Below are 19,228 nucleotides of genomic sequence, written 5' to 3' on the forward strand. Positions count from 1 at the left end.
AGATTACACCTCTATGCCCCAAATCTATGGGTTGTAAATAGACTGGCTAATTTGAAAACTACCCTCGTGTCTCTCTGACTTTTAATCATTCCACAGAAGTACATAGATATAAATCTATGTACTTTTGTGGAATGATTAGAAGTCACTTGGTCAGAGACTGGTTTAATTCTAAGTTCCACGAGAACATACCAAGCCCTTAACTTAAACAGTACATAATGAGTGATAATATGTCATTGAATAAACGCTGTATTTTAACATGTAATTTGATATTTAGTCAGCGATTTGGCGCAGTGACTCTTTTTTCTAACATCCATTATAGGGTATGATTAAAGAAGACGCTCTATAGATTGTTTCAAACTTGTAATATATGTCTATGTAATATGCAGTTTTAATTACGGCTGGTTTGTTTGCTTTAGGATGAAGAGAGATTGTAGGGCTCTTAATTTGTGTTTGACCACTGGTTTGAACTGGACTGTTCATGAGTGACCAAGTGGAGACCCCGCCCTTCCGCCCACTCTACCCCCAGCTCTGTAGACAACAGCGGGGCGGAGAGGAGCGTAGGGGTGCGGGTTGGGCAGGTTAGCCAACATAGCCGCAGTGCTCACAAAGTTCCTAGGTCTGTGCTTCATGCTCCTCCACTTTATACGAATTGCGTTGGATGGAATTTCGATTTTTTTATTTTAATGAAAGATACTCTAAAAATAAACCGTAAAGAAATTCTGGTTTGCAACCACGTCCCAAGGACATTTACGCAAGATTTTGTAAAAATTCTCTTTGCACCTTGTGGAATTATTATTTTTTTTTTTCCGTTTAAAAAAGTTATAAAATGAGTACGACAGTGGCGACTGAGGGTTTTTTTCTGTCCGCCATACAGCTAAACACTTCAGTCACTACTTATGCAGTTCCATCCGACAGTCAACTCGGACATGGGGGCACAGGGTCGGATGAGCTGGCCAAAGCGAAGCGGGTCCAGCAGCAGGTTCAACAGCGCCTCGCTGAAAAGGCCAGTGCTCTACCGAAGCTTGGTACTCTACATCATTCATCAGGTATGCAACACCTGTTTTACAAAAGTATACTCATCATTTTTAAATGTATCTATATATTGAGAACTTCAGAGTGAGACCGCACACTCATTGTTTATTTAGTTTTATTTGCTTTGCCTTTGCAATTCTCTCGTGAATTGCACCGTTAATCAGTGTCCAAAATAGTCACAAACCTCCAGCGTCGGAATCCTATGAACACTCTGGAATTCAGCACGTCCCCTCTAGTTAACGTAAACTTCTGACACACAATTACCTCATAAATCACGAGCCAGTTACGTTTAACTGACAATACATATATGTATACATACATACGTACGTACATACATACATATATACATGTGTGTGTGTGTGTGTATACAGAGAGAGAGAGAGGGAGAGAGAGAGAGGGAGAGAGAAAAGTGCCCATGGCATGGCATGCTGAGTGTAACACTATGTATTCAAAGTGAAATACAGAGTATTTTGGTTGAGAGGAGTTATTAACTTATTATAAATAACACTCTATAGAACACTCTGGAAGACACCATGGTTCTGCCTTTGTATGTAAATCTAAAATAAGCCACAATTTCCTTGGATACATAATTGGCTTTGAACTTTTCATTAAATTGCTCCAGCATATTTTATGATACAGCTCTAAACTGACTTCTGTCTGTAAAATACCTTACTCGATATCCACGTGCTCCTTGGCTGTCTTCTTTTTCATAACAGTGAGACAAATTCCTATCTATATTGCTGAATATTACATGCTTTAATAATGAGGATGGTGTGAGTGGTACGTTAACTGAGTCCACGTGATATACCCAGTTAGCAAAGAGAAACGATGTTTGTTAAGTGAAACATTTGACTGAGACCGATACGTTAAGTTATCACAAGCTGTGATACAGCAAATCAGCCAATATTTAGTGGCCTTAACATTAGTGGACTTTTTATTCCAGAGTCACAGTCTTCAGTAAAGGAGGGCTCAGAAATATTTGCTGAGAAAACCACTTCTCAGCTGTGGCTTTCTACCCCATGTCATAGATGACATACTGTAACCTCTCACTCCCTGGTTTGACTGATTCTAGAAGACAATGGGATCTTTGATTTTTTGTATGTTCAGACATACTGTGAATCTTCAGCCATACAGCCTGAATTTCACTAGGGCATAACACTATTTCAACTGAATTTTTCCCAGTTAAATGGATTCTAATTCAATCTAAAGGATGTGCAGATGATAACTGTTTGCCCAAAAAAAGGATACTATTATTGGTGATGGAAATGCAGATTAAAACAGATAAAACTCTGCCTGGGAAAGTCCGCAACATCTTATCTGTAATATTTTTATGTAGATAACGAAACTTCAACAGTGATAGGAATGGTTAAGGTTTCAGTTTCTGTTACCTCCCATTGACACCTTTGGCAAGTTTCATAGCCTTCTGTGATTTCACTGTCTAATGTATTATCACTACACCTGTGCTGATCTGAATCCCTCACAGAAAAATGGATGAGGTTCATGGTTCTAAAGCAGAGAGTCAATTTTTTTAGGTAACAGAAGGGACGGGCCCCCTTTTTCCCCAGTATGACGAAACTGTGAGTGAGCGCAGCTGTGGTGTCATTCAGATGTAAATCTCCAAAACAGGTCATTTAGGCGAAATGAGAGGGAATGAGATCAGTCTAGAGAATTCTGTGTTTGTATGTGGAGAGCAGAAACAGAGACACCCCTCTGGGACGGGACAGGTATCAACTTTCTCTCTTTGGCAAAGACTGGAAATTGGAGTTAGTGTAGGGTCATTCCCTGCCACATTGATATCATATCTCCATCTTACCTTTTCCTCAGACATAGTAAACACTCGCTCTTAAAGCTATCTGCAACTGAATGCTGATGCTTTGCATTTACAGTTGAACAGCTGATGCACCCTAGAAATGACTGTAATCAATAGCATGAGAGATAGAATAAATAGAGTGGTAAGGGCTCTTAATTACCTCTGAAATATTAATCCAGTGCACATGTATTTAGTTTGGTTCCTTACTTCTCCTTGTGAAGAATGTTACATTTGTATTGTTCCCTGCTTTGCGTCCAAAAATGAAGTCATTTTTTTTTCAATCAGTGAGGAGTAATTTCACTGATAATGATTTCACCGTTCAGTCATTTGGTGTTCGGCGTGATGTCAGAGGTGTCATGTAGTGTTCCAGCGGGTCAGCCCACATCTATGTGTGGGCAGTAACATTCACTGAACTCTGTAATCAAATATTTTTTACAAAAGACAGAGTGTGATTAAATTTTTGCCACATAGCATGAGTTTGACTAGGTAGCTGATGCTTTTGCTTTGAATGTTCAGGACATTTTAGTCAAGTAAACATTAGTTTAAAGGGTTACTTTGTGAAAACCAACTTAAATGAAAATCTGAAGTTGAGTTCCAGTAGTACTACTAATTCTAACAGTACCCATGAGCAGATTTTGATCAGTACATTGTTTACTAATGACCTGACTGTGACCCCTGTCGTGGTGTGGCTAGAGCCTGATTCAGCTTCCTTTGTCTGGAAAAAATCCCAGTTAAGCCAGCGTCATGGACTTATCAAACTTCAGTTCTATTTTAGAGGGAGGGCTGAGTGAGAAGGAGAGTGGTGTGCTGGTCTGACAGGCTAAATAGCCCAGCACTTTTAGGGTTCGGTGTTAAAGAGGTATGAGAACACTCACTCATACCAAACACATATTTATCTGACTGTTTTCAACATGAAAGCTGGTTTCAATTGTTTCTTCATGCTTCATAAATTGATTCCATATTGCGGGTGCGTTTTGTAACTGAACAGCGAGCAGATGTTGTAGTTCAAGCTTCTCTGTCAAAAATAAATATATAAATTACAAAATTGAATCAGTGAGTTGCTCTGCTCCCTGTTTTGGTGGGGCCAATGATGAAATGCAGTGCAGTTGATAAGATGATTGACTTCTTAGGACATGTGGTGTGTCATCAATTTTCAGTGAATTTATTGATGAGAATTTCATATACATACCTCATACATATGCTATTTGATTAATAGAGCTGTACATGTACATCATACTTACTATCTATTTAATAAATAATCAGATAACAGAAATTTCCATTTTGGGAGACATCCTTTTTGGGAAAACCTGAAATTACTCATTTGGACCCTGACCAATCTTTTAAAATTACACCGCTGTGGATTTTCCAGAAGAAGTGTGAACATGCTCACCAGCATTTCCCGTCCATCTATAACAATGAGACCCTTTTATTGTCAGTGGTCAGCTGATCTGGATAGGGTAAACAAGTAGCAAGTGTTCTGTTCCGAGAGCGAGACATGAATGCATCATAACCTGTAGACTACCAGGGGGTTTTTGATCTGCAGTTTAGATCAGCCAGTTCCACAGGAAGAGGCCATTTTCCATTTGTGCAGAGTTTTGTAACCCACGCCCTGAACTTATGCTAAACTATGTCTTTTGCAACTGACCCTATACCACACTTGAAATGACTAATGTGCTTAAATATAACTACATGTAGTTTGCCTAACCGATTAAACTTTTTTTTTTTTTTTTTTTTTTTTTTTTACAGCTCACCGAGGCTGTTGATAAATAGTACCAGTCAGATTAGGCTAAAGTCACAGTGTTAGTGAGGATTAATATATAACTTTTGGCTGTCACAACAAAGGTTGCAACTGCATAATTTATTGTAAATACATAAGTGTCTGATTACTGAGTGTGTGACAGTGGATTTCTAAGGGGTTTGCTTGAATATATTGCACTAACCATTTTATCCATTTGAAAGGAATGACAAGTGAGATCAGATCACGAGCTTCACATGCTCTCGTCACACAAAGGCACGTTGAGGAAAACCAGATGTCTCAATTTCAGTAATCTTACACCCAGAACTTGCTTCCATTCACCCCATCCCAGGAACCTGAGCCACAGGACATACCTGTAGACCAGCCTTCCTGTAGTTTCATTAACAATTTAGGACTTTAAAATGTTCTCAGCCAGATACTGAAGGGACTTCAGGATCCAGAGAAACTGTCCAGAGAAAATAATGCTTTTAAGAAACCATGAAGCACATCATAATCTCAGGTTTTGCTGTGTCTTAATATAACCAATCTTGCCAACTTCCTCTCTCATAAGAATTTCTACACTGTTCCTGTCAGAGCCAGGTTGTTAGTATTTACATAAGGCTAGTTTAGTTCGAAAGAGTGTTTTTTTTTTCACATCCTGTACGTAAGTGGCTTTAGTTGGAGAAACTCAGACATGGGAAAGAACAGGAATGTGAATTGTCTCATACAAAGGTTGATGGCCTTTGGCTGAGAAATAGCATTTGTTATTCGTGTATAATTCACTGTCAGAGAATGAGGGGGAGGATTTCTCGCTCATCCAAGAAGGAAGTTTAAAATGTCTCATTATGAGTTACTGCTACTCATCCTCTGAAGTGCTGCTGAGAGGAGCTCCATCTCATGGCACCAACATAATTACATCATTCAGTTTATACCATAGTGTAACTATAATATGCCAATGGTCCTCCAATGTTTTAGTTAGAACTTCATTTAACAGTGACCTTGGAGACCTGATTTTTAACAGACTAGAGCACTCAAAACCTGTCTTGTGAAAAGCAAATATAAGAAGTTTAAAAAAAAAAAAACTCTGTAGTATAATGGAGACATGTCTGTTGGAGAACTGTGTTAGGTAGTGCTTAGCCTTTTATGAGTCTCTAACTTTATCAAAGTCGGGCTGTCACTCATTTTTGAAAAGAGAATCAGAAAAAATTTAAGGCCCAGATTTTCATCAGTTAGTTGACTCTCCTTTGACCTGCTGAAGTCTGTCTGATCTTTGTCTGTTCTTTTTTCATTCCCATCAGTACATAATCCCTCACACAGCTTTACAGTAAGTCAGTTACTTCATCTGTTCTCCTCAACCCCTTTTACACTCATTGGTCTCTCAGTTACTCCTTAGACTGTCTAAATCAACCTCTCCTAAGTTTCTTAAATAACAGATTTTTTATATATGTTTACAATTCATTTATTGAAATAAATCACTCTCTTTAGCCCAGTTAAAACATATGTTAGCCCTAGGTACAAACTAGAGATGCTCAGTACAATCTTGCTCTGTTGTGTTTCTTCACACACTGAGAACATTTGTTTGGGAGAAAAGTCAAATGGTTGTTTTTCTGTGTCTGTGAGAGTGTAAAAGGAGAATGGCTCAGTGCCAAGCCCTGGATAAGACGTGGACTGGAGTAGCCTCAGAAAGAAGATAAAAGAAGACAAAAGACCTCCCTCTGAAATGATTCTGCCTTCATTTCATTAGTCTTAATATGTCACTCGTGACAGAACTATTGTTCCAGATCCCTTGCCAAAACCACTGATTAGTTTGCTAACTCTCTCTGGGAGTGCGTTCCAGGCCAAATGCCCACTGTGTTTGTGGATGTCTACTGGTTGTTCACATCCAATTAAGCATTAGCAATCACATAGGATGGTAAGTTCGTGGAAAAAGTGATGTTTTCACATGAGCTAAAGGACTTAATGAAAGAGAAGAATCAGGTGTCAATTGGGTCATGTCTCTGAGTGAGGCAGCCCAGAAAACTTCTTCCAGATTAAAATGAACTGTCACTGCCCGTAAGTGTGATGTTAGATCGAATAAACAGAACAGGGGTGAGACAAACTATTGCTGACGGTTCGTCTCTACTATTTCTCTAGACTACGATGGCTTGGCGACAACAAGATACCACACCCACAATACGGGATTCAGCTCCAACTCACTTGTGTTGACTGGGAGCAGACCCATAGCTGTAAGTGCGACATCCTATTCTGCTGTCTAATACAAATCTAGGGTTGTCATCAGACCTTGGGGAACAGAATAGAAAAGAATAGAAAAGGATAGCATAGGTTTGGGGGATATATATTAATGAAGTACTCACAACAAGATTTGATTATCTGTTTTCAGATTTCTCCAAGTATTTCTCAGCACTGCAGTCACTAATTTTGCATTCTTTGCAACACTATTTCTTTTGCAAAACAAAATAAATGTCTACTATTTAAAAAAGAGTTCTTCATTCATGTTTATGTATTTTAGACATAGCAATGGTTAATATGTTAATGTTAATTGATGTATTGTTGCGCTTCATGACAATAAAATCATAACTCTGGTTTAATTATTCGTAAATGCTATTTGAAACCTAAGAAGCAATATAAGTTCATATTCTTTTGCATTCAAAACCCCTTTTGCTCAGTTTTTTTTTTTCACTTTGAAATCCTGTTTGTCAATGACAATTTTGAAAACAATAGGATAATTTGCTTACTTTGACAATAAGTATTTGTTAGTTTTATGCCACGGCCCATGCTGATGGCCGCGCCCTTATCACAGTGAGATGCCGTATTTCTCAGGGTCTTGTCAGGACTGTGTTTGGAAGGTGAAGTGCAGTGCAGTGTGTATGGGCCCCTGCACACAGCTCAGTTCGCATCTTAAACATTCCCCACTCATGACCTCATTAGGCAGGCTGAAAAGCAGCCCTCCATTTTAACCCTCAGTGAGATAGCAGCAAGGGAGCGGGAGAGCAGACACCAGCAAGTTTTTACTGAAACAGAAAAGAGACCAGTTCGTTGGCCTAAATGCTTGTTGTGACGATAATTTTGTGCCGTTTTTGTCAAACTTCAAACCAACGTTTCTTCTTGTTTGTTCTCCTCTCCCTCTACTACTCATTTCTTTACTTTCCCAATTTCTTTCTGTTTCTTCATCTCGTACTTGTTTTCTTTTCCAATCTATCTGAATCCTGCTCCTCTGGGGTATTTTGGGGCTTCACATTCCTCCTCTCTCAGACCCCCCGTGTGGCTCAGTATTCCGGGGGATTTTCATCCCGTTCGGCCGTGGAGGTGGGGTCGCAGCGCAAGATCAGTTTGGCCACGACCGTAGCCGGCGGCCATCCGCATCATTTCTACGATGATACACACTTGGGCGGGTATTACACCGGGCAGTCCAAAGCAGGCAGTAGAATCGAGCAGGAGAAGACTTCTGTGGGCCTTCACACTGTGCCGCAACAGCCGTCCCCCGTGGGCAGTTGGGTGGCACGAGAGGGCATGACCGCTGAGCGGTCTTTTTACAGTGGGGGCTCTTTGCCCAACCCGGCACCCATGCGCCGTACCCTCAGTGGTACCTTGGCACGAGATGGCTCTGGAAGAGGCTGGAGGGAGGCAGAATTGACTCATCATTACGCTTTCAAAGGCCCCTCTCATCGTACAATCAGCCGTATTAATAATCGGCAACTCCAGCAGCAGCAGTATCATCATTATCAGCAACAACAACAACAACAACAACAACAGCGGGCAAACAGCTCCATGCAGTGGCAGCAAGTATCCAGTGGGGGCAGTAGTGTGTTTGGCGGAGGACCGTACCAAGCTCCGATGCGCCGGGCCTCTTCCGTGCGCAGCCTGAGAAGTGTTGGGAAAGGTGTGGATGTATGTGACGTGGTGGCAGACGGATCTGGGGGCAGTGACACCGCAGGCAGGTGAGGGACTGTATTTACTGTGTGATTAACCTGTCAGCCAATCACGAACCAGAACTTTTGCACTATTACTGTGTTTTGGTCATTGAACCTGTATCCTCTTCTTCTCTTGGTTAATGAACAGAATGCAAAGTCTGGATATGCCCACTGCAGTCAGTTACCTCTCCATGGCTGACACTGCCATGCAGGTTCTAGGAGCTGCCTACATTCAACATCAGTGTTACCACAGCAGCGATGCCAAGAGCCAGGTATATGACCTTACCTACACCATGTATATGCATTAGAAATACAGACATTCAGACTCGACATAAGAGTGGCATATGCTTAGGTTATTGAGTCAATCTCAAAGTATTCTATTTTCACAACTGGATTTAAAAGATTAATAGTGAAGAAAGATGACATCACAGTTAAAAATAAACAACAGACAACATGTTTTTGATTTTTCTTGCTTTTATCAGCCAGTGGAAGATGCAGAGTTAATGGATTTAAATACACAAGGCTAATGACCTGACTTGTTGCTTTATAATTTGCAACAAGAGAATATTGGTGTCTCCCACAACACATTTGCAGGACAGATGGGTGTTTGAATATTTCTCCATAGCTGCAGCCATTCCAGAGATGTTTGAAGTGTTTTGATTAGCAAATCTTAATTTTTGCATTAATCAGATGGAAATGCCATTGTTTCTATATTCTTTGGATGTGCATCAGAATGTCACTAACAAACAGCCTTTGACTCAAACAGCTGTTCATGTTTAGATATGTAAAGTATTTTATTAGATTATTTAAAAACATCTACAGATTTCAGCAGAAATTTATTGTGTTGGAGAGTTATTACAAACCAACAGGATGAGTCAATGTTCAGTAACCTGTTTTTATAAGCAATGTTTTCTGTTGTCTGAGTAAAACCAGATGCACAAAATATCCTCACAGTGTCCCTTAATCATGCTCAACTCTTGCAGGGGATCAGGGTGTTTTTTCCTGAGATCACATGCTGGGAAGGGTTGGGCAGACTTTTCATTAAACTGTGGATGTCAGAGTTTGTTGCCATGTCGGTCTAAAACCCTCCCGAATGACATTTTAGACTCTATGTCCTCTTTTCCCGCTGTAGGTGCGTCATTTGAAGGGAATCTCAGCGCTGGTGCAGCTCTTCAGTAGCGACAATCAGGAGGTACAGCGTTACGCCACTGGAGCCACCCGCAACCTCATCTATGAAAACATGGACAACAAGACAGCACTCATCGAAGCTGGGGGCATCAGCAAACTCGTTGGAGCATTACAGGAACTGGATGATGAACTACGCAAGAACATAACAGGTACAGGAGTTTATCTGTATTTGCTCGTATAGTGTGATATATCTATTGTATGATTACAGGACATCTGAAGATGGCCTGGAAAGCTGTAGCGTAATATGGATATCGGGCAGTTAATAAAATTGGTTTCTGGCGGTCAGTTTAGAAAGAGTCATAACTAAAACTGTATTTGAAAAAAAAAGCCAAAAAATCAAAAGCAAACCAAAACAAAATCCCTGAGTTGTGTGAGTACATGAACAGGTTGAACAGAGGTAACTGGAGTGTTCCATGTTCCTGGTACTGCTGACAAAATCCCCTGTAATCTGGACACTGTCCAATCTGTGAGCAAGTGGAACGGTGGGCAGGGTGTTACCCAGCAGCCTTTGTACTTTGTGAAAGCTCAGCTATCACCCCCCCTGACACACACACACAAACAGTCCTTGACATTCTTTGGGCCCAGCTGGGTGCACCATTCTGGGTTGCCAGGTTTCACGGTGTTGTTCCCCACAGATTTATTTCAGTAGTATTTATGCCAAGTCCCCACAACATAAACTCTTTAGTTCCTGTGTCCTCAGCTTTGAATGGGTCAGAAAATGCAGATCCTGGGAACAATGTTCAGTGTTTTCTTTGTTTCATCATTGTCCTTTTTCTATACAGTTGACTGCTTGATTGCCTGAAAACAAATTTAAAAAGTGATCCAAAGACTGGCATCTGCCCAGTTATTCATAATGAGATAAGAAGGTGCTTTCTAACAAAAACACTACTATGGAGATAGAATCTTTCACTTTTATTACTTCTCGTAAAGACTAATCCAGAGAAAACAAGACCGGAGAGCACTGATTTCATCATATTAAATAAACAAAGGCCAATAGAAAAGGCTTACTCAACATTGTCCAACTCAGCTCTTCTTTTTTTTCCGTGATTGTTGAATGCTCTTGAAGAGTTTTTTTGCAAATCTTTTCTTGCCCCTCTTTCTCACTTTCATGCCCCCATTTTTATCTCTCTGTCTCTCTGTATCTCTCTCTGTGTCTCTCACTGTCTGTCTTCCTCTCTCTCTCCACTCTCTGCAGGCATACTGTGGAACCTGTCCTCCAAGGACAGTCTGAAAGAGAAATTGGCCAGAGAGACACTTGGAGAGCTCACAGAAAGAGTGTTAGTGCCTCTCTCAGGAGGAGGAGACTCTGGAGTCATCCAACAGACTCCATCTGAGGCAGACATCTTTTACAACACCACAGGCTGCCTGAGGTATTACTGCACAAACACACACAGACACGCAGACACAGACACACACACAGACACACACACACACACACACACACACAAAACAGTGAATAGGTTTTAACCTATCCTCTGATATGTGAAACATTCCCACACACAAAGATTTATTCTTCATGCAACCTCAGAAATATGTTACCATTTGAATCTGGGACCTTCAGCCCTCTTTCTTTCTTGTGCATGTTGTGTGTAATTTATGATCCAGAAACCTGAGTTCAGTGAACGGCAGAACAAGACAGCAGATGAGGGACACGCGGGGTCTGGTTGACTCTCTAGTGGGCTACATCAAGAATTGCCTTGAGGAGGGAAAAGCAGACAACAAGGTTAGACATGGGAACCGGAATGGCCAATCACATTTCTGGACTGGACTAGAATCGCATAGTACTTAAATGGATGAAAATGACTGCAATCACATTAAATCAAGACATTGTGTTGGCATGATCATGTACTTTACAGTATTGTCACTGCATACAGTGAAATTGTGTTATGTTGTACTGAACCATTTTTTATTAATAAACTTTATTAACAATTTATTGTGGCCTTTTAAATGTCCAAATACCTGCTACAAACAACAAAGAAAATGATTAAAGTCACTGTTTCTCAAGCCCAAGGTTATCCTAGGACCTTACATTGTGCTGTATTTGAACACTGTTTAATACTGTCCACTGAGACAACAAACTTGGCTGTTTCTTTTTTCATTCATGACCTCTTGTTCTCCCTCTGTCTCTGCAGGGTGTGGAGAATTGTGTGTGTGTGCTAAGGAACCTGTCCTATCAGCTCTACAGTGAGATCCCAGCCTCTGTCCTGTTACGGCTGGAGGGGCCCACACGCGCACAGGACACCCAACACATCAGTGCCATTGGCTGTTTCACTCCTCAGAGCAAGAAGGCCAAAGAGGTAGGTCACAACAAACAGAGGTCATGTGCCCATAAATTAGATAAATCCCACAGCTATTATTCAGGATATCTGTCATTAGTGAATAGTCAGAGGCATTATGGGAAATATAGTGTCCTTGCAGTGTGTTGCATCTGATGGAGCTGATTTTTTTTTTCCCCCCAGCAGAGGAACCAGGAGCTCTCCACATTCTCAGAGGTGGCCAGGCAACCTAAGGGAGCAGAGTGGCTCTGGCATCCTCAGATAGTGGGGCTGTATAATCGTGTTCTCCAGAACTGTGACACCAACACTACCACGCGAGAGGCTGCCGCTGGTGCTCTTCAGAACATTACGGCGGGAGATGCTCGGGTAGGAAACCCCTTTCACGCCAGCGCTCAGAAGTCCCTATTCACTGTTCTCAGTTTAATCTGTGGACCTTCTCTCTCTGTCTCTGTTTCTGTCTGTCTGTCTGTCTGTATGTCTGTATGTCTCTCTCTCTCTCTCTCTCTCTCAGTGGGCTTCAGTGTTGAGTAGAGTGGCTCTGGAGCAGGAGCGTATGTTGCCTGTGATTTTGGATCAGCTGCGGACGCCCACTGATTTGGAGCTGCGCTCCCTCACGGGCCTCCTCAGGAACCTGTCCCGCCACAGCAGGAACAAGGCAGATATGGGTCAGTCAGAACCGACAGTGAATTTTATCTCCATATCTATCCCTGTGCCACACTTCACCATACGAACCTACACGCTCCGGGAGCGGAGTTCAGATCACTGAAAGGCTCTACAGCTGGGATTCTCTAACATTTATGACTTTAAATATGGTAACACAAATCCTATTTAGCAATTATGTTCCAAAGTGGTGTCTGGCAAGTAAAGGAAACCAGAACGTTTAAATATACTTCACTGAAATATTGAGACATAAGAATTTTTCTTTTTTTCATCAGGTTAGGACTGTATGTGATTAGTTGTTTAGTATCAGTGCATTTCTTTCGGCAATGTCGCAATGTCTCAATGTCAATGCCAATTCAGTCACTTTATTGACTCCACAGTATTCTCTCTGCCTGTCTTCTATATTTATGTTTACTGCTCAACTGCTACTACTCAAAATTCCTCCCACCCTACACCCTGTTTTTCTCTTGCTGGCTTCTTTCGTTCCCACAAAATATGTCCCTTGACTGTACAGTCAACCCAACTCCCATATTTCTCATTCCTTTTTCATTTCCAGTTTTCTTCACACTGTAATCCAACGATCTCCACCCAATTTCTGCTTCCCTCAAAACCCAGAGATTTCTTTCTGATTATGGTCCCTTTTGGATCATAATGTGTTTCCGCCACAACACAGTCATAATTCATGCTTGACATTATAACGGTGTTCAGCACTGTTCTTGTTCTCCTTATTTTTTCACGCTGTTTCCTTCACTTCGTTTTCACAGCTACCAAAGTAGTGAACGTCTTGGTGAACAAACTTCCGAATGACGGACATGAGAAGGAACCATGCAGTGAGGTGGTAGTCAACATCTGTGGAGCTCTCAATAATCTTGTTGTCGGCAGCTATTTGGCTGCTCGGGACATTGCCTACTTTGATGGACTTCCCAAGCTGGTGGGCATCAAGACTGCCCATGATAACAGGTAGAGCGCACTATTGGCAGTTTTTTTTCATTTTAGCATTATTCTCATTGCACCTCTTTTTTTTTTTTTTCTTTTTTTTTGAGGAGTTTTTTTTTTCTGCACAGTGTTAATGTCTTTCTACTGCATTTTTGTGGCCGGGGTCTTACTAGTTCTGCGTATGTCCTTTGTTGTACCCCACACCCTTTCTTCAGACTGGGTCTCCCTTGTTTTTCTAATTTCCTGTTTTTCTTTAGTCCAGGCAAGCTGAAGGCGGCTAAAGCTGCCTCCACTGTTCTCTGCAACATGTTCCAATACAACAAGCTACACAGAGAGTTCAAACAGGTGAGACAAAGCAAAGCGCTCCGGTCTCTTTCCTCCCCGCTAAACCGAAGATGGAACAAGACAGTCTTTTAGCATTGTGTAACTGCTGAGCCATGTATTTATGCCTTGAAGCAGACATTTAGATGAGATGTAGACTTCAGGCATGTTTTAAGGATCGTATGCAAAGCCTCAGCAAATTTGACTTTAAATATTGGGTGCTACTTTTGGTATGGGCTGCTTTCAAAAGAGCAAATAGCGGTCATCTCTCAGCTGTGTGACGGCGGGTAAATGTAGTCTGTGACGGTCAGGAAGACTCGGGGAAGGAGCAGGAAGCGTGTTTTCCAGACCTGATTAGATATCCTGCCCGAGTGCTTGACCTCTTTTTCTCCCCTATTACTCACGTGTTTTCCATTAAGGCCTTGTCTGGTTCAGCCTTCCGAGCTGAATGAAAAAAAAATAAAATAAATAAAAACCCATCTCATTGGTTAAGGTCAGCTAGGCAAACGTTTGCTCAGAGATCTGTTAATGATTATCTTTTACTCTCTCACTTTTTATGTTTATGTTAAGCAAGACAGGGATGCACATGTTACATTCCATATCTGGAATGCGTTTGTTGTATGTTTACACATATTTTACTGTTGATGGCAGACATTTGACAAGATATTAGATTCTGATGAGCTGGGTTCTGTACTCTCTTACCCCCTGCTGACGTGCAGCTGTGTGTACCATTTGCTTTGTTCCTTCTTTTAGCTGTTCTAAAAGCCTTGGTCAGATAGGTAGTGAGCGTGGAATGTGACAGTGGAATGTTGGGTGTTGCCTGTCTTTCTCACTGTCCTCGGTAATCCTACGATCTATTAGGGCTAAAGGCATTTATCTCTCCAGTTCATCAACTGCAGCTTCTCTTTTTTCCGTCTCTCTTATTCTACATTGTCTAACCCTGGGCTTAAGCTTCCTCTGTCTATTGTCATCAAACTCACGTAGTTTCAGATGATTGAGTAACCATATGTTTTGGGTTGACTTGGCCGTGTGCTCCAAAAGCGCACCAGTAAATCACTCAACATTACTTCATCACAATGCATACCTTCACTGTATTGTCTCGAAAGCATCTTTTAAAACACAGCGTCATCTGATGTTTAAAATATGGTTTAAAAAAAATCAACACAGCAGTATGAATGCTGATCATTGTAAATTATTAACGAAGGGAGAGTGGCGATAAATGTTTTCTTTTTCTGTCTTTGTAGAAGGGCTTCGCGAGGAGAGACTTCGCTGACTCTACCATCTGATCACCACGGTCATCGTCACGGATTCATTTTCATAAAGGGCAAAGGGAGTGAGTGGGCACCCAAGCAATCCACTCATACACAGCCCCCCTCCCTCACCCCCAACCCACCAGACCCAATTCAGTTCTCTTTTTTTCTTTTCTTTTTTTCTTTTCTTATATAACTTTTTTGTCGGTCCCTGAAAAAACAAACAAAAAAACCCTTACTTTTATTTTGCACCATCGTTGCTGGATGTGACCCACTTTCTTGCACCGCTCCCACCCGCTGTGCGTGTGAAGTGAGCATGTGTCCCATTGGGGGAGATGGACCAGAGATAGTGTATGTTTGAGAGCCCAAACATAGAGGCCAGCTGGGGTGAGGCCGCGGAGCACCTATCTGAGTCTTTTGCTGCAGGTTATGGCATAACACATAGACTGAGACTTACACTGAGGTTTACACAGAGCAATCAATAATCACACAGCCAAAGGTCTAGGCTCCGTTTTCTACTACAGACACAGAGCATGTGTGAACAAAGACTGACAGAAACTCACACACAATAACAGTGTTTTTTTTTTACCCAACTAATTTCTTTAATTTTTAAGAATTGTAAGTATTTTTATGCTTTTTTTCTGCCTCACAGTATGAACAACCACAAGAGATGGTGGAAGTAAATACAGAGTACTCATTCCTCTATTATCTTGAAGGGTAGCAACCAATTCAAAGCTTCGTTTCTAGTAATTCACCAGATGTAACACCATTATTGAGTTATGTGGATATTGCAAATTTGAGAGGGATGTAATTTTTAATATGAGAATAGCTTTTTTTTTTTTTTTTGAAAAGCACACTGGCTAATTATTTTCTTAAAGTCTACATTTGGTTACGATGGGATATTACTTTTTTGGGCATGACTCTGTGAAGTGGAGACCTGTTTAAGCCAGTGGAACACAAGCTTTTATCATACCAGGCATAATATGCTTTACAGTCATGAAGTCATAAAAGGTATGGAACTTGCCAGACTGTTCAAACTAACATACTTTGAAAGCAATAAATGATACTGTTGAAATCATATTACTTTACTGCCGTACTGTGGCAGGCTGTGTTTGAGTGTTGTCTTTATGGTATAGTTGAGACCTCTTGTCCATGTGAAGACCTGAGTGTTGTGAAAGGCTTTTTTTAACTAGGTGGTGAGGGATCAACCCATTTACTATGCATGGGCTTAACCTGACCTGCCCCGGTTACAGCATATCAACCAAAGCACATACATTATTCATTTGCTATTAGCCAGTGCTCCTTTTGTTAGTCCGTCTTCCATTTCGCAAGGCTCATGTTTTGTTTGTATTATCTAACAGAGCAACCCCGCCTACCTAACCTGTCCCTTCTGAACACACACACACACACACACACACACAAACACAAACACAAACACACAAACACAAACACACACACACACACACACACACACACACACAGACACACACACACACACACACACACACACAGACACAGACACACAAACACATCCATTTCCCTCTCTTTTGCTTATTCCCTTTCTTCTTGTTGTTCTTCTCCCTCTCTTCCTCCTGTATCCTGGTTCAATGAGGGCAGAACAGCACAAGCAGGCAGAAAATATTCCTTTTTGTACCTTCTCTCACTACATGGAGAAACCCAAGAGTGACAGAAGTCAATTTAAGGCCATAATGCTGACAGTTGGTAAACCTCAAATTCACAACATCTCTACCAGACAGCACTGGGTCCTTTAGTGCCTTAGGATATGGACAGTGTGGAGAATGTGTCTTTCCTCAGGCTGATGGATGGTTATAAATGATTATTTTAGGTCAGGGGTGAGGGGAATGTGTTATGGGAATCATGTGAGAAGTTATCAGGGAGTACACCACTTGAAGAGGAACAGATCACACACATTCCTCTGTGATAAGAATAATTGAGAACAAAAATGCTGACAAAGTGATCAGGTTTGACTCCATCTTAAAAGCTGACCTGAGCTGACCAGATTGAGGACAATTAAATGATACACGGGGAATGAAAAAACAACTAAGTCATACTAAAACAGCAAACAAAATGCAATTCCAACAAACCAATAGTATAATAGTAGTAATAAGAAAAGTAACAATAATAGTAGTAATACAAAGAATAGTAATAATAATAATCATAAAAAGAACAAGAAGAGGAGGAGGAAGAAAAAGAAGAAAAAGCAGAAGAGAAAGTAAACCACCATAAAAAAATATTTTGTTTCAGTGGAAATTCATTGTGTAACAACAGACAAAATACTGATGACTTCATTAACTGTGAAGAAGATATCATGTATGCATCCGTGATCACAATACACAGTTCAAATATTGGCTAGCGAAGTGAATGTTCTTGGGAAGATCCTGTTTTTTCCTCTACATTCTCAGAAACATCCCAGAGGCTAAGTTATGGAGAGTCCCTGGTAGGGTATAACACTCCCACATTAAAGCTGTCATGCCTAACTCTGCCTGTGGGACTGGTCAATTCTTGCTTAATGTCAACCAAAGCTGCGAAGAAATCTTTTATCAGCAAAAGAAGACCCCAAAGATGCACAGCCGTCCCGCAGTTAAAACCCACACCTAATCCAGCCTTCACCAGCAGTACCTCATCTACCTATTCCTAGAAATATATATGTATTTTTTCTTTTTTGCTTTTTTTTTTTTTTTTTGCTTTTCTATTCTTTCTGAGACAGGAACAAACTATTCATGCCCCAAAATGTGATTCTGGATCATAAGATGCTAAATTGCTCTGAAATTCTTGATAAAATATCAACTGAAACTATTATGTAATGAAGGACTGTTATGCAAAGTCTTGCCTGGTGGCCTGTATTAGCAAGAACCTGTTTTTCAGGGTAGGAAACACACTGGTCATCCACGCAACGAAATGCTTAGAAGGATTTTGAGGGGGAAATGAAGATCTATAGATGTTTGGACTGACTTCACTGGGGTGTTTCAGGTTTTTTTTTGTTTTGTTTTTTATTAAACATAATTTGTGTAATGTTAGTAGGCTGGTATGCATAACAAGATAAAATTAGGAACAATCATTCTCTCAAACTATGGCTCCTCTAAATAGAAATTACAATGAATTACAATGAGTACTTTTACCTGAGACTTTCTGAGATAATTAACCAACTGTAACTAATACAGAAACTTTTAAGACCGTAAACACCTTTTCTGGTCTTTAGAACATGGGTGCAAAATGTGGGCCCTCAAGCACATTAGTCAGATTGGGTATTATCTGCATGAATACTGCCACCTAGTGGATAAGAAATACTTGCTCTATTAAAAAGAGGACTAGTGCTAGGTATAAAGTCATCAAAATACGACTTCACAAACTTCATTTACATATCAATTCTATCCTTATTTTATTTAGAGTTCCAAAAATGCATAAGCTGCCACATTCAACATTAACACCAATATGTATGTCGCAAGATTAACTTTGCTGAGGCAGTATTTAAACCATATGCCAGCTCTCTGTTTTCTCAGACCGGAATGACCTAACAGCATCTGACTTGACAGAGACCCACAAACTTTGATGCAGTAATACGATTCATGTACTTTCACAATAAAACTAATGGCAAAATAAGTACTATTGAATAACACCAAGGGATAAACAAAGAGCGAACAGATTGACAAACTTGAAATTTGGGGATGGAAAACTGTACTAACTATATTGTATTATTTAAGACTACAATTTTTTTTTTAATAAATTAATAAATAAGTCCTGAATGCTTTTATAAATAAATTCTCACAGTTACAATAAAGCTGTTACCATATATTGAAACAAACATATGTAAACGATTTAATTGACATGAACTAGATTAACTGCACATTGATTAAACAGTTTAGTGAACATGAAACAATATTAGTAATATGATTTAATAATTTCCGACTGTAAGAATGTGTACTATGCACCATATATGTTTTTTTTAAGATACTAAGCCAAATCTGGTTGTGACCGTATACTAATATTATACACTCAAACCAGAGTTGTACAAAAATGTGTTAGAGGCGGATCAGACTTTTATTCCAAAACCAGCGAAAAATTAAGAGCTCTTTTTAAAATCGAAATAA

At 40.4% G+C, this 19,228-nt stretch overlaps 1 protein-coding gene across 2 annotated transcripts; it reads left to right on the forward strand.

The window, feature by feature from the left end:
- The first annotated feature begins 617 nt into the window (after positions 1–617).
- Positions 618–15,700, forward strand: pkp3b (plakophilin 3b). Of its 2 annotated transcripts, none has more exons than XM_030794292.1 (13): positions 618–1,046; positions 6,711–6,802; positions 7,830–8,515; positions 8,637–8,760; positions 9,621–9,825; positions 10,872–11,046; positions 11,282–11,399; positions 11,809–11,973; positions 12,136–12,318; positions 12,464–12,617; positions 13,377–13,572; positions 13,806–13,893; positions 15,114–15,700. In XM_030794292.1, exons 1-13 carry the CDS (start codon positions 827–829, stop codon positions 15,153–15,155), a joined length of 2,448 nt encoding a protein of 815 aa, XP_030650152.1. In that variant the 5' UTR covers positions 618–826; the 3' UTR covers positions 15,156–15,700. The 2 variants fall into 2 exon arrangements, with proteins under 2 accessions (XP_030650152.1, XP_030650153.1); XM_030794293.1 differs by having other exon boundaries at positions 12,139–12,318.
- Positions 15,701–19,228: the final 3,528 nt, after the last annotated feature.

The sequence above is a fragment of the Chanos chanos genome, chromosome 2 (assembly GCF_902362185.1).
Source record: "Chanos chanos chromosome 2, fChaCha1.1, whole genome shotgun sequence".
NCBI lineage: Eukaryota > Metazoa > Chordata > Actinopteri > Gonorynchiformes > Chanidae > Chanos > Chanos chanos.

Bases quoted from the DNA above. Each gene is read 5' to 3' on its own strand.
- pkp3b (XM_030794292.1), top strand. From the start codon at position 827: ATGAGTACGACAGTGGCGACTGAGGGTTTTTTTCTGTCCGCCATACAG. The intron at 1,047-6,710 runs GTATGCAACACC...CTATTTCTCTAG, and splicing joins TACTCTACATCATTCATCAG to ACTACGATGGCTTGGCGACA. The intron at 13,573-13,805 runs GTAGAGCGCACT...GTTTTTCTTTAG, and splicing joins AAGACTGCCCATGATAACAG to TCCAGGCAAGCTGAAGGCGG.